Genomic DNA, 14,302 nt, shown 5'->3' with positions numbered 1-14,302 from the left:
AATTAAAAAGGGTTATAGTGATCACACACACATTTCACAAGAAGAAAACAAATCTAGTTTCATCTTGCATCTGTTCTTTGAATGGAAAATGAATTATGATTAAAAATGTTAGATTCCAAAACCATATCATTTCATAGTTTAATAAAAGTTCTATGATTAATCTAAATGGCAATTGACTGAGAATCTAGCGGAACAGCAACTCTAACTGTCCTATGAGAGTGAGATTAGCAGTGATGTGACAGAACAGGAGACCTACGTATTCCCGAGGCAGTAAGTACATGGTCCGCTCGATGTTCTTGACAGAAACGCAGCAGCTGACGTGAGAGTTTGCAGATTCGATCCACACTTTTCCAAACAGGTACACCACACCTAGAGGAATGAAAATATCACCAGGTGCCTCACAGGGATAGTGTCCTTTCTTTATATTTCTCCCGTCAAGTGTTAGACTCACCTGGCTGACTGTACGGTTCTTCAAATGCATCCAACCAATAGAAACGGAAAACCTGATCCCCGTGTGGCCCCTCCACTAGGGGGAGTTTGCTGGAGTCGACCTGTACCTCTGCTGGAGCCTCACTGACTCCGTCCTCCTCGTCTTGTCCCCAGGAGCCTCCGATCATGCTCGACCTGGAAATGGACAGAGGAACCAAGATGTTAAACCTCAAGCTCATTTGTGAATCCTTTCCATTTTAGTAATAGCAAATAATTTAATTTATGCATTCACTAAATATGATGGATTCTCAATCACTCCTTTCTGGAAAACTTAAAAAACGAAAAATCTCATCCCAGCCTTGAAAATACACATCGAAGGCAGCAACGTACAAGAGGACGGGATCTGGACGCTCTGCTTTGGGCTCCACTTTCACTGCAGCCATTGCTCCGACTTTAGATTCAGGCTCAGCAGCCTCTGTAACTGCAGGCTTCTCCTCCTCCAGACCAACCTCCATCGGCTCATCAAAGTCCACACCATCAAACGCCAGAGCATCATTTACTAAGAGACACGTCACCATAAAAGATAAGAGTCAGTTCTTTTTCTCTAAGTGTAAGAGTAAACATTTGTACATTTACACAACTGTGTCTCTGTCTTCCTCACCTTCCTCTTCATCCTGCTCCTTCACTTTCACCTTCTGCTTCTCTGAAGGAAAAGCTGATGTGGAGGGAGGAGGACAAGCCGATGGCCTTGGGGTCGGGTGAGAAAGCGGCGGGCGGATCACTTTGGCCTTTGAGCCTGTATTCGACGGTGACTCCTGGTATTACAGTGGTGACAAAACATATCATCATGTCACATTATGTTTAAATATTTTCAAAACTATGACAGAAAATGTTGACAGATTGAAGAATACCTTTGGCATTTGAGGTTTGATGGAAAACGGATTCATGGGTGATCCAAGAGACTTCTTTTTCTTCAGAGTCACCACAGGCGGAGGTGCAAAAGGATTTGGTTTCTAGGAAGACAGATTAAAAACTGATTTAAAAAGCAAATATAACAATATATCAAATTAAATATGGACGAACTTTATATCTTGTATTTCAAATTTTATTTATGGTGTATCACTACTTTCTGGTGTTTAGGGTCAATTACACAGCATGGCCTGCTCGCGTATCATAGATCAGCTAAAAGATTCAATATAAATCTTTATTTTCAGCCACCACTTGACAAATTGTGGAAGATATCAAACTCAATACTTCTATAAAGAAAGCAAAATGTATTATTTTCTGTTTTCTATATGCTGTGTTACTAACATCAGAATGCAGGTCCTGTAAGATGTCTCCTAATAAGTCGTCTTTGGACAGGTCCACGTCTTTCTGCAACAGACAAAATTACACTTCTGATCAATGCATGACCAAATAAAGGAGCAACAACTGACTGTTATTCCTGAGAAAGGGATGGTTCAGAAAATAAACATGCAGACTTGAGGAAAATTGTATTAGAAGCAGTGACTAAAGTCAGTCAGTGATGCAAACAAAAACACACCTCAGCCGGCCTCTTAACATTACTGTTCATGAAGAGGCTCTTAATGGTGTTGGGCTTAGAGACGGCAGCTTTCTTCACATTTTTCTTTGAGTTTGCTCCTTTAGCACCTGCTTTTCCTGCAAACACAAAAAAAAATATTCACACACTTAAACTGTCCATAAAACTTTTGTCTGGTGCAGTCTTAGTTTACCTTTTTTGTTTTCCACTACATCATCATCCAAATCGTCATCAAAGATTTCTCGTCCGTCCTCAACATATCCTGTTCCATCTAGGTGAAGAGAAGCATAATAAGACCTCCTCATCACACATATATTCCTGCAGTGGATACAAGAGACTGTGACTCACCATCATCAATAATCCAGTCGTCCTCTTGTCGGTCTCGTACCATCTTTGAGTACTGATCCTCGTCCACCTCCTCATAAACGCTGGTGAACTCCTCCACCTGTAAAACATGATCAGTGGTTTAACATCCATAAAACAAGCTAACCTGAATAAATATCAAATCCTGAGGCTCTATTCTCTGTCGGTGAACGGTTTAAAAGCGATTATGAATTTTAACTTGCTTGTTCATCCTATAAACATGCTGAACTGGGCTGTGCATTGCGACTTATATGTTTGTTTACTTGCTTGTGGGTGAGGTCAATTGATGAAGCGTTGCTATTCTACTTGGTTGCTTTAGTCTGTCGTGGAAACATTGTCAACGTCTGCGTAGAGTCCGTGCATCAAACACCAAATCCAACAATTCCTACCCAACTATCCTTTTCTTCAACACACACTTGTCCTCTTACATTACTTGTCATTTGGTGTTTGTGTGCCCTGAACCAAACAATTAATTTGCCTGTCACATACAAGTGGTTGTTTTTAGAGATGGTGACAGATGTTTACTAATGCTACAAAACTATCATCCTCTGTAGCACCAGTGCTATGTGCAAAAAACGTTAAGGTACAGCTCTGCCAAACAAATCGAGGTCTCATCTCCAGATTTCTAGCAGACATTTTGGGGAAAGAATCGGCTGATTGGTTGATACAAGTCTTTAAAGATGTGTCCATGGCTCCTAATGGCTCAGGTGATCAGCCTGTTAATACACAGACTGTGTGATGCACAAGGTCCTTACTTCATATTTGACCTTCTCCCCCTTCTTGGCCTTCTTCAGCTGCTCCAGCGCAGACTTCCTGCCCACCTTCTCCTTCTTCTCCCGCCGGGAGCGAGACATGGCCAGACCGCAGGAGTCCCCTCCATCATCTGAGGACAGAAGCACGTCACCATGACGACACGGCAGGTAAGGACATGACAGTTTGATTTAGCCACACGAACACAACACGACCTGGTTTCTCTATTAACTCATATCACCTGAACAATAAACACATCCAGGTAGTTAGTGATATTTAAATAATGTTTGCTTAATCAGAATTGACGGTAAATTGTCACATACATCCCAGGACCTAGCGTGTGGAAGAGGTCAAAACAGTAGATAGCATGGCTGGTGTTAGCAAACCTAGCTTACACTGTGTTTAAAGCCTAAACCTCTCTTGCTAACTGTTAGCATGCTGGCAAAGTTATAGACATAAACGCGGCTGATAGCTAAAGCCTGTTCCCTCTGGATGCTAGCAGGTGTGTTAGCTAACTTCTTCGCTCCCCTGCATGCCAGTCCGCTAAAGTTAGCTCCCAAACACAGCGACACGAACACTCACCGGTGCCCGGAACGTCCGTGTCTTTGTCGGGGTTTGACACCGGAGACATGGGTGTAGGTTTTCGTTGTCTGACAGCAGCTGGTGGCGGTGAGTCGGTCGGTAACAAGGCGGACAGTCAACACAACAACAGCACGATCACCCGCCAAATTACCTTCCCGGGGAAAGTCATAAGCAGGAAGTGACATCACAGCGCTGCCAGCCAATGGGAATGAATCATTTGTGGCCTAACGGGGGCAGTGTTGTACAGTGTAAGACTCTTGTTTACCTCACGCGAACCAGAGACATGTTTACTAGAGAGAGTGTTAAACTATAATCATCAATAGAAATCATAATATGATGGATATTTTACTTACAGGCTATAACTTCAATGTGGTATATAAATAATAATCTATAATGTTGCAGTATATATATATGTGCATCGTGGTAAATACATCTCTGCAACTATCCTCATATTAGATTTTTTCAAATTAGGATCAGGCCACGTGGTTCTCCATCTTTTCAGTGTCTGCGCCTGTGTATCCCTATAAAGTTCGTTTCCATGGTGACCAGGCGGGAGTATGGAGGGCACAATGGCTTCCTGTCCCAGATTGGGGCCACACAGTAACTACAGTGAACAATGAAAACACAAAGGCTGGTTTGTCCTTCGTCCCCACAGCATATTTTAGCCCCTTGATCCCGTTACACCACAATACTAATCCAGTTCTAACACTATAGCCTGATAACATGTAGTGGGGTTATGGTCACATCACCATCATGATCATATTTGTGACTTTGGAAACAAATTGTTATTAGAGCATGTTATGCAGCCTAGGAACTATTTTGGTGTGTTCTCTTAAATGCACCATTGTTCTTGTAGTTTTTTATTGTGCAGAAGACGTGATCACTTCTCAGTAGGAGGCTACAAGCTGCAGGTTGCATGAGTTATGTCCTCCACTGGGTGCAGCACTGTAGACAGAGGGTCTGCTGTGGCCACAGTGGTCGCAGCTCATCAGTTGCTGGTGAGCAGCTGACCAGACCGGACTGGGACAGACGGACCGCAGCCGCTCCGCTGCACTTTGGAATTGAACCCCAGACGGGCTCCAGGGTCGGACTCTCACACGAACCAGACGGAGAAAGCAAAGAGGTCAACGCTGGTGTTTCTAACACTGTCTGGTGTTGGGACAGGATGGTGAAGCAGCGACGCGTCAGAGCGCATTCCGGCTGCGCAGCTGTTGCGCCTCTTTGTTGCAGAAGGGGACCACTGAAGGTAAACACGCACCCACCGCACGACAAAACATGGAAACCCTATTCCATTGTGTGTTTTATTGATGCTAGAGTAGACAGATGTCCGAGAAGCATTTGAGAAAATGACTTTGAGCTGTTTAAAGCATCAAAAACATCACCTTTTAAGTTCTGTGCCAAATCGCTCATGAAGTTAGAGGATGGATCTGTTTATTAGGCTGTGTGAAGTTAAACTACAACTTTAACTCGATGCAACAAATGATAAACCTGTCAACACAGTACATTCATCTGTTTCCAATACCTTCATTTTTCATTTATAACTTAAAAGGAACCTTTAAACTGGGTTTTAAAAGATGCAATATTACATTTATTATTATTATTATTAATATTGTTGTAAGCAAAGTTTCAGGTTAACATATCCAAGGTATTGGGGGGGGGGGGGGGGGGGGGGGGGATTCTCTCTCTATATGTGTGTGTCCTCTACAGAATACTTCCTGTCAGAAATCAATAATAATCACTAATTCACTTCGTTTCACGTTACATCTAACTGGACCATGTCCCTGGTCAGTGGACACTGGGTGATGCTGGAGTACAGCCTCTCACTGATGGTGCCATGGACCACTCCCCCAATCCCCGCCGCTGTCTGAGCTGCTGGGCCGCTGGAGCTCTCCTCTGATTGGTCCTCTCCCGCAGCTCTCTCCTCTTTCCCGTCGCCATGGAGAGAGCTCATCAGTCTGCGAGCGAGCAGAGATCGTCTATTGACACAGCGACTCACTGCACCGTGTAATCTGACCCGTGCGGAACAAGCAGCTCATCACAATGCTTGATTTTTTGCTTTCTTGTTTTCACTTATCAGTGATAATGATGTGGTGATTTTCGGACAGATCTGACTGATCATTGCACCCCCACAACATGAAATACATACACGCCATCATGATGTTTCTTTTACAGTCTGGTGCAGGGCCTGCTCATGAGTTTTGGCAGTAAACATCTGCAACTTTGGTGCCAGATGTGGAGATTTGTGGCATAAAAGTTATCTATAGAGAAGAGCAAAACAATCTATAGAAATGTTGCAACCCAGACTTTTAAAATAAATCTCAGATGTATTTCCCACGTTAATTTGCACTGGCACAGGGATGTCTGTTTGTTGTGCTAAAAGAAAAACAGTCAGAGTGAGACCTCTTTGTGGCCTCCTCCTCTCTGCAGCAGGGGCATCAGAGAGAAGGAGAAGAAGGGAGGAGGTAGAAGGGGAGGACAGACAGAGAGTCAGAGCAGAGAGTGGGCGGGGTGAACGGATGAAGGAGAAAGAGGCAGAGAGAGTAGAGAGTATCGAGGCCTCATCGTTGTACTGATGCTGAGTCACATCACTGAGGGACCACAGCCGCATCCCATGAGTCTTTGGAAATAATGGAGGAGCTCGAGCACACCTGCCCCCATCCTCGGACGGTAGGGTCGTCTGTGTAAAGTGTGTGTGTTTCCCTGTGTATGGACGTCTTGTGGTGTGTAGAGTGTGAGGGAGGCAGACAAAGAAAGGCTCCTCATTTCCCCTCCTGTTATGAAACAGATCTCCTACAGCATGTGGCCGAGGGAGATGCTCAGACTGCTGAGTGGACATTGTGTGTTTGTGTGAGCGCATGGATGTCCTGCTGTAAAGACATTGCAGCAGTAAGGACAGAAATCCTCCTTCTCTCTCCTCCTCTGTTGTTCTGTCCTCACATTTGTCTCCATCTTCTCCTCTGTCCTCCCTCCATCCTATCTGTGCTCGTACAGTCTCTGGATCTCTCATGCCCCCTGCTCCTGTGTTTCTCTTTTCTTTTTTTGGGGGGGGCTTTAATCCGTCTCATGCCAGATGTTCTATGCTCGTGCCAGAGTGGGTTTTACTGAGCGCCCTCTAACCAGCCCGCCTAACAGGCCCGTGTGCTGCTGGTTGTTAGTGTTTAAGCTGCACCATCTGTTCTGTGCTAAATGTTTGTAAGCTCCCCCCCCTGTGTTTTTCACCCACCGTGCCGGAGGAATCATGGAGGTGACGAGGACGCTCCCTCAGCATATTATTGTTGTGGTTGCAGCTCTAATGGCTCCAACTCTAGTGTAAACGGATGGGGCAGTGCATGAGAAGAAGAAGACATGAGAACAAAATGTCCAATTTAAAAGATCAGGGAAAGAGTGTGCAGGTGAAATAGGAGGTAGACACCACACAGGGAGTCACACATGTGGCAAATATTAAGAATCAATGCCTCCCATCTATTCCTCTTGCTGCTCTAACTCTTTAAGTTCCTTATTTTATACGTGCTGCTACTTTTTACATTTACATGCATATCCATTCAAATCAACTCGTTTCCAGACCAGATCTCTGAATTGCACATGTCCCACTTTAATTTCAGTGATTTCGTAAAATAAAGTGAAAAGAAAACAGAATTGTTGTGGCACGAGCATCTTTATACTCGGCAGTGCTCTGTGTCTTTTCATCGCAGATGAGTACACATGCAAACTCACAGCTCTGATATAATGTGTAGGATTCAAAATGAAGATAGCAACTGAAAATGTGACGAATCCAAACTATTTCATTCTACAAACAGATTTGTAGTGCAACAGTTAATCCTTGTGTTTTGCTGACATTGGCTTTGACACAGTACTCACTGCCATATGTGTAATACTTAATACTATGTTCCTCGTCTTCCAACCTTATCAAAAGACGATAAAGATGACAACTTCTGGAAATATCAAGCATTGTTTTTATACCAAATGAAGAAATATACTTCACTCAGCAGAGTTTACACGTCCGCTCAGGCCCAACAGTCCCCTTAAATTCAAGCTGCACCAGATTGCTCACACCAATAGATATAGGTCCTAAATATTCTTTATGTTCTTCATCAAATCCATTAATCATCATCTGGGAAATACGGTGAAAATGTCAAATTTCCCAATGTTAAAGAAAGTCCTGATCTGTGCCAAAATGTAAAGAACTCTTGTTTAGTCTATGTCCAGTAGTTTTGTGTAAATCTGCTGACAAAGAAACAAACAGGGTAAAAACACAACCTCAGAGAAATGCACAGTGCTGTATGTTATCCTGTAGTGCAGGTTTCTAAAAAATCTAAATCTAAATATCATAGAAAACTCAGAATAATGTCCATCCATCATTCGAGTGACCTTTTTCTGACAAAATAGTCCTGAAAAATGTTAAAAGTTCTGTGTCAGGCCTTGATTCATGGGCGCTACGTCCAGGAACTTCTCATATTGTTTTTCGAAACAGTAAGAATTCACCTCTGTTCTAAAGGAGTGGCAAAATCCAACAACCTCTGCTAATGAAATCAAAACGTCCCCGTAAAGACGCCACTTGAGCTCATGTAAAGTGAGAAATGTTTGTCTACCCTTCAGGGTTTAGAGCTGGAGCCTCATTTTCTTAAATAATTTCGAAACCACTGATTTGATATTTGCCAAAGAACAACACCTTCCTGTGTTTCTGTCTCCATTACCTCTGCCTGTCTCAGACTGTGCTCATGAAACTGTCTTTGGTTTTGCTGTTGCTCCGAGACGATTTTTTTTTTTTGACGTCATTTGCCCCCCGAGACCAAATCTCTTTCTTTTTTTTTCCATCCTCCTCTCACACTCCCACATCTTTCTGCTCCGTACCGACTCTGGCTCTGTTTTATTGGTGTGAATGAGATTCAGCTTAGTATTCCCTGCGGTCAACAGATGGCACACAGAGACACATTTTCTGTCAGGCTCACACTGCAGCACTTTAACCTTGAGCTGGTGCTAACAGTGTCGTCCCTCTTATCTCAATTGTCCTTTCTCGTTCTGTCATGTCTTTCCTTGTGTTCTGTTGTCCTTCATTATTCCTCTATCTGCTTCATCTAACATTTAATTATCTGAAAATGATTATTGTTTTTCCCTCTGATCAATTCCCCGCGAGGTCGCCTACATATTGACCACATGCATCTCATTCTTCTCTTTGTGTTTTTGTTTATTCCTGTGAGGCCTTTGACAACAAATCAATAACTCTGTCCTTACTTTCTGCCACACAATACACAAACACACACAAACGCACACTGTGATCAATAACACTCAGTGCAGCTCGGAATTCATCGGCCTAACATGGAGCAGCATCAGCTGTGTTCAGTAACATAATGGAGGTTACTGTAACTGAGGCTGGAAACAGAGGCACGCTGCTTACTGGGATGGGCAGCCATGTTTCTTTTGAACAATATATACATGTTTTGGTATTAATGTATATGTAAATTTAATGCAATAATAATATTTGTAATTTAGATGTTGTAAAAGCCTCTGGCAAAACAACATCGCCATCACCTTCAGAAATGTCTGTATTTCTATAGAGCAAATCTAAAACTCTCTATCTAAAACTCAACGTCTCTGTCGTCTCCTCTGTCGCAGACGCTGACGGAGCCGGCCATCTTCGCCAGGGAGGCCAGTTGTGACTGTCGCGCCCCTCATGAGAAACTCACCATTGCTCAGGCCCGCAGAGGGACCCCAGGTTTACCTCTTCTCTCTCATGTTTATACTTAATACATTACTCACCTGAATCCTTCCTTCCTATAAATACATTTGCTATTTCTCAAAAACAACTGCTACTACTGCATCTGCAAAGTTATACAACCCCTTCCACTACTTTTTGTACTTCTATATTGACAACTAATATAGTAGTATATAATGGTATATAATTACTTGCTAAATGTATAGATCCACCAAATTATAAGTTTATAATAAAACCTATGCAGATACCAAACACCAGCGTGCTGCTAATAATAATATCAGTATGAAATAAACCAGAACTGTCCATTGTGATGCACTAACCCAATAATCACCTATTATCTCCTGGATAGAAAGTTGATTTCTATCAATTAATACCATTAACATGGTATATAATGTGTTTTCAGTGGACCGGCCAGTCAGAGTTTACGCAGACGGCATCTTTGACCTGTTCCACTCTGGACACGCTCGTGCTCTCATGCAGGCCAAGAACCTCTTCCCCAATACTTACCTTATAGTAGGAGGTAATACATACACACACACACTCAATGAAACGGCACAAAATAACATTACCCATTGAGATTTGTCTAACTCATGTGAGTTTTGTGGGGTTTCCTTTCTCGTGTGTCTGGAACAGTGTGCAGTGATGAGCTGACCCATAAGTACAAGGGTTTCACCGTCATGACGGAGCACGAACGATATGAAGCGCTGAGACACTGCCGCTACGTCGACGAGGTTTTGAGAGACGCACCCTGGACTCTCACACCCGAGTTCCTGGAGAAACACAAGGTGCTTATGTGTGTTTTTTTACAGCAACTGTGTATGAAGAATTTGAGGGTAATCAATTTATTTTGAATAGAATTTTGAATAGAATTTAAAAAAATGTGTTTAATTGAACCAAACCTTATTAAATTCAAGGATTTAATTAATTTTAAATGTTACATTTAATTTAATTTCATTATACCTGACAATGTGCTCACCTTGTGTGCGTGTTTACCACCAACTCCTTTATCATGTATGTTGACTTGAGAGACCTTCTGTGCTCACCCTGTTTCATTTTCACCTCATGTCAGTTTTCTGCCACACTACGTCTCCTGTGATTGTTTCTCAGATCGATTTTGTGGCTCATGATGATATCCCATACTCCTCAGCAGGAAGTGAGGATGTTTATAAACACATCAAGGAGGCAGGTCAGTGCTCTAGAAAGATGAGTCTGTGACAACTCTGCAGATCTCTCCTTTCAGTTTTTAAACTATATTAAATTATATTTGTGTGTGTGTGTGTAAACCAGGGATGTTCGTGCCGACACAGAGGACAGAGGGAATCTCAACATCTGACATAATCACCAGGATTGTCAGAGACTATGACGTCTACGCCCGACGGAACCTCCAACGTGGCTACACGGCCAAGGAGCTCAACGTCAGCTACATCAACGTACAGTCACTCATCAATCCTACATGCAACCATTATGTTGTAATGTTGACCACAACAATTCAACTTTCAGTTCGGTTAAATGAATTCTCTTACTGTAGTTATATCACACTTTTACAGTCTTGATCACCACTCAAACAACTTTACCGTACACTTTTGCCATTCACCCATTCACAGTGCAGCACTTCCTCTGTCGCACCTCTAATACACTGCAGACAGCAATTTGGGGTTCAGTGTCTTGCCCAAGGACACTTCAGCACTCCGAATGGAGGATGGAACCACCAACCTTCTGGGTAGAAGATGACCCACTCTTCTTTCTGAGCCACAGCCACAATGTACTTTTTGTTAAAGGAATTTGGAGAAAATATTTCTGTCTAGCTTTCAATATGTTTTGGTTACACTGACTACCAATCACTTTATTGCATTAGGAGCAACTTCTGCTTGTCTATATAAAGACAATCCACTATATTTTAGTTTAAATCATATGATTTTAGAATATAACACAATCTAGTGTAATATTCTAAACTGATATGATATCAACAAAAAAAAGAATCATATCAGGTTCAGGTTTTTACTGCAGGTCGTGTTGGTGTCATTTTTTTGATTTGCAACTCAAAGGAAACATGTTTCTTTTCAATAACATGACATGATATGCAATGAAACACATGTCAGGTTTCCAGACATTAGGAATGCAACCAGTCACCTACAAGTTCAACTGAGTCAGGATGCAATGAAACATTACTTCCAGAGATTCTGCTGAAGATTTGAACTTTCTATGTTTCCTCACCAGGAGAAAAAGTACCGACTGCAGAACCAGGTGGATCGTATGAAGGAGAAGGTTCGCACCGTTGAGGAGAAGAGCAAACACTTTGTTTACCGTGTGGAGGAGAAGAGTCACGACCTCATCCAGAAGTGGGAGGAGAAATCCAGGGAATTCATAGGCAACTTCTTAGAACTTTTTGGACCAGATGGAACTTGGGTAAATAACTCTACCTAGGCCGCCATCTTCATTATATAGACTGTTGTCACTGTCAATATATTGGACCCCCATTTACTAACATGGACTGTATCCCTCGCTAGAAACAGGTGTTCCAGGAACGCAGTGGTCGAATGCTGTCCTACGCTCTGTCCCCCAGGGAGTCACCCTGCAACAGCCCTCCTCGTGAACTGTCCCCCCTTCGCTCTCCCTCGCCCCCGTCTCCCCCCGCACGCTGGCACAGCGCACGGCCCTCGCCCCCGACCTCCCCGAAAGGAGCTTCGGCGTATATAAGCAGCATGAGTGAAGGTGATGAAGATGAGAAGTAGATGGACTTCTGAACACACTCCCATGCACACAAACATTTCCTGAGAACTGCTCACACACTCACTCAAACACACACACAACCACACACACACAGTAACCCACTAACACAAACACATCTATACTCCACACTAGAAACACTGGCTGCACAGGGTGTTCATGGGAGATGTGGTTCTGAACTGCAGAGCTAAGAAGCCATCACTATCTCTGTTGTCTGGGCAACCAAGGAGACAGAAGGAAGATGAAGAAAGAAGGAGCGGAGGATATATGTACACACATATCAAGGCCCAGAATCCTTTGCACCACCTTTTTAAGAGGATTTGCTTTGGATTGGCCAGCACTGATAGAGAATGAACAATGGCCTGCTCATAATATCACTTCACTGCTTTGTCATGTTCTGTTTAGTTTAATGTTTTCTTAGGAAGATGCAGAGTAAGATTTTTTTTGTAACTGTTGTGATCACCAGATGTTTAAAGGCACAAAGTTACACAAACTCTGTGTCTGACATTCAGGCGAACAGGGAACTGGATTCATTCATCACTGTGTAACTTTGTGCTCACTGAACTTGGAGTTAGGGATTAAAAAAAAGTTGATGCACACCCTAGAATAGTAGAGAGGCGGAGAACCTGTTGGCATACAGACACATAGTTAGTGCAACATTTTACACGGTGGCCGAGACGTCTCACACAAGCACATGAAGGGGAGACACGAATGCAAAAGCCACAACACAAATACAAAAGCCACACAAAGGAAGAGAGCGACAACGGATGTTGACAAAGACACATGCAGAGTTACTTCACGCGCTCAAGTCGACTTATGTCTGCTGCTGCTTAAAATGAGATGAGGAGTTAAGGTGCAAGTGCTTCACTTTTCACTTTTGTGTTTGTGTGAGACGTCTCGGCCACCGTAATTTTATCATAAATGACAGGTAAAAGAAAAGGATTTTATGTAATGTAACAAAAGTGATTCACAAGCTTCATTCCCTTGATTTATTTATTCCCACGCAGCATTATGGACCAGTGAACTGCACCTAATCTGTAAAATACCTGTTAGTTAGTCTCACTGGGTTGTGATGAGGCAGAAGAAACAGTAGCTTCATGAATGTAAACAGTCATTGAGACCACACCTAAAGATTAAATGGAATCTAATTTGTTCCCACATGCTTCCTCGGCACCACAGCCACTCACACTTCTCATGAATTGCAGTAACTTCATAGACACATACCCTTTCTCCATTGAAAGTTGTGTATTTTTTGACAATTTTCCATCTCTTAACGGTCAATGTTTAGCAGGCATTTCGTCGCTCTTTGGAATATGATGTCAGCTGTGAAATAAAAACTGGCGAACTTGGAGAAGCGGCCTTTTCTCCAGGACTCTGACAATACTTGAAATATTCAATAATCGAAGCCCTCCAGGTGAACAGAAGCTGGAGCCTCACCCCGAGTGTTTTCATTTGCTGTATGAACGACCCCCTATACTCTGGTCTGTATCAGAGCAGACTTCTCTTCCTCCTTAACAATACAATACAATATCCTAATGCAATGTAGAGAACTTACTGTCCTGTACGCACTACATGTTAATCTGCACTATATGTACAAACTTTGAGAATGTGTCTTTTTTTATCTTTTAAATTTTAATGTTCAAACAGCTTGATATGTAAATAAAACAAAAGCGTACAACTGCATGACAGTATTACAGTATTTGCTCTTTTTTAAGATGACACAATTTAAACTAGAATTACTGCAGTCACATGTGTCTGCCAACCATTGCAGTTTCAGTCTAAACACAAATGTTAAATGTTCTTTAGTCTTAAATACTTCTCAAAGCTCTTCACATTTAACCAATCAACCATTCACACTTCAAGGGCAATTAGGGTTTCAAGGAATTTGGCATGCAGAATTGGGGAAACTGGGATCGAACTGCCGATCTTTTGGTTAGTGGACGACCCCCACATCACATACTTGAGGTAACCCCGACCTTTGACCGCTGGAATCTAATCAGTTCATCTTTGGGTCCAAGTGACAACTGGTCAACATCTGAAGAAATTTCCCAAAGGCTTGAGATAAAATGTTCAAGAATCTAAAAACATGTGTTTTAAGGACACCCTGACCTCATCCGTTCATTTTTGAGTCTAAGAACGTTTGTACTAAATTTACCTCTGGCCGTCGTCAGCTTAGACATAAAGAACCTCATCACAGA

General features: G+C 42.6%; 2 protein-coding genes across 6 annotated transcripts in view; one reads left to right on the top strand and one right to left on the bottom strand.

The window, feature by feature from the left end:
• The window catches only part of pola1 (polymerase (DNA directed), alpha 1), a 45,473-nt gene extending 41,627 nt beyond the window's left edge, over window positions 1-3,846 (bottom strand). Inside the window, exons 1-11 of one of the 3 annotated variants that reach the window (XM_069512823.1) lie at window positions 3,665-3,846; window positions 3,088-3,215; window positions 2,318-2,414; window positions 2,163-2,240; window positions 1,973-2,088; window positions 1,741-1,803; window positions 1,341-1,442; window positions 1,091-1,244; window positions 820-988; window positions 452-624; window positions 257-369 (exon numbers count right to left, since the gene is read on the bottom strand). In XM_069512823.1, the coding sequence (XP_069368924.1) occupies window positions 257-369; window positions 452-624; window positions 820-988; window positions 1,091-1,244; window positions 1,341-1,442; window positions 1,741-1,803; window positions 1,973-2,088; window positions 2,163-2,240; window positions 2,318-2,414; window positions 3,088-3,215; window positions 3,665-3,713 (1,242 nt within the window). In that variant the 5' untranslated portion in view covers window positions 3,714-3,846. Of the gene's footprint in view, window positions 1-256; window positions 370-451; window positions 625-819; window positions 989-1,090; window positions 1,245-1,340; window positions 1,443-1,740; window positions 1,804-1,972; window positions 2,091-2,162; window positions 2,241-2,317; window positions 2,415-3,087; window positions 3,216-3,664 lie in introns of those variants that run through there. The other 2 variants (XM_069512822.1, XM_069512824.1) reach the window with 2 other exon arrangements.
• A 609-nt stretch (window positions 3,847-4,455) lies between these two features.
• Window positions 4,456-12,249, top strand: pcyt1ba (phosphate cytidylyltransferase 1B, choline a). 3 transcript variants are annotated; one of them, XM_020087626.2, is made up of 8 exons: window positions 4,456-4,910; window positions 9,278-9,377; window positions 9,781-9,897; window positions 10,011-10,162; window positions 10,485-10,563; window positions 10,665-10,807; window positions 11,595-11,783; window positions 11,891-12,249. In XM_020087626.2, the coding sequence occupies exons 1-8, from the start codon at window positions 4,581-4,583 to the stop codon at window positions 12,107-12,109; spliced, it is 1,329 nt and encodes a 442-aa protein (XP_019943185.1). In that variant the 5' UTR covers window positions 4,456-4,580; the 3' UTR covers window positions 12,110-12,249. The 3 variants fall into 3 exon arrangements, with proteins under 3 accessions (XP_019943185.1, XP_019943183.1, XP_019943186.1); XM_020087624.2 differs by having other exon boundaries at window positions 4,462-4,910; window positions 11,885-12,249; XM_020087627.2 differs by lacking the exon at window positions 4,456-4,910 and adding an exon at window positions 6,152-6,331 and having other exon boundaries at window positions 11,885-12,249.
• Window positions 12,250-14,302: the final 2,053 nt, after the last annotated feature.

The sequence above is a fragment of the Paralichthys olivaceus genome, chromosome 17 (genome assembly GCF_024713975.1).
Source record: "Paralichthys olivaceus isolate ysfri-2021 chromosome 17, ASM2471397v2, whole genome shotgun sequence".
Taxonomy (NCBI): domain Eukaryota; kingdom Metazoa; phylum Chordata; class Actinopteri; order Pleuronectiformes; family Paralichthyidae; genus Paralichthys; species Paralichthys olivaceus.
The sequence above is the reverse complement of the archived record's forward strand: the minus strand, read 5'-3'. Positions and strand labels throughout refer to the sequence as shown.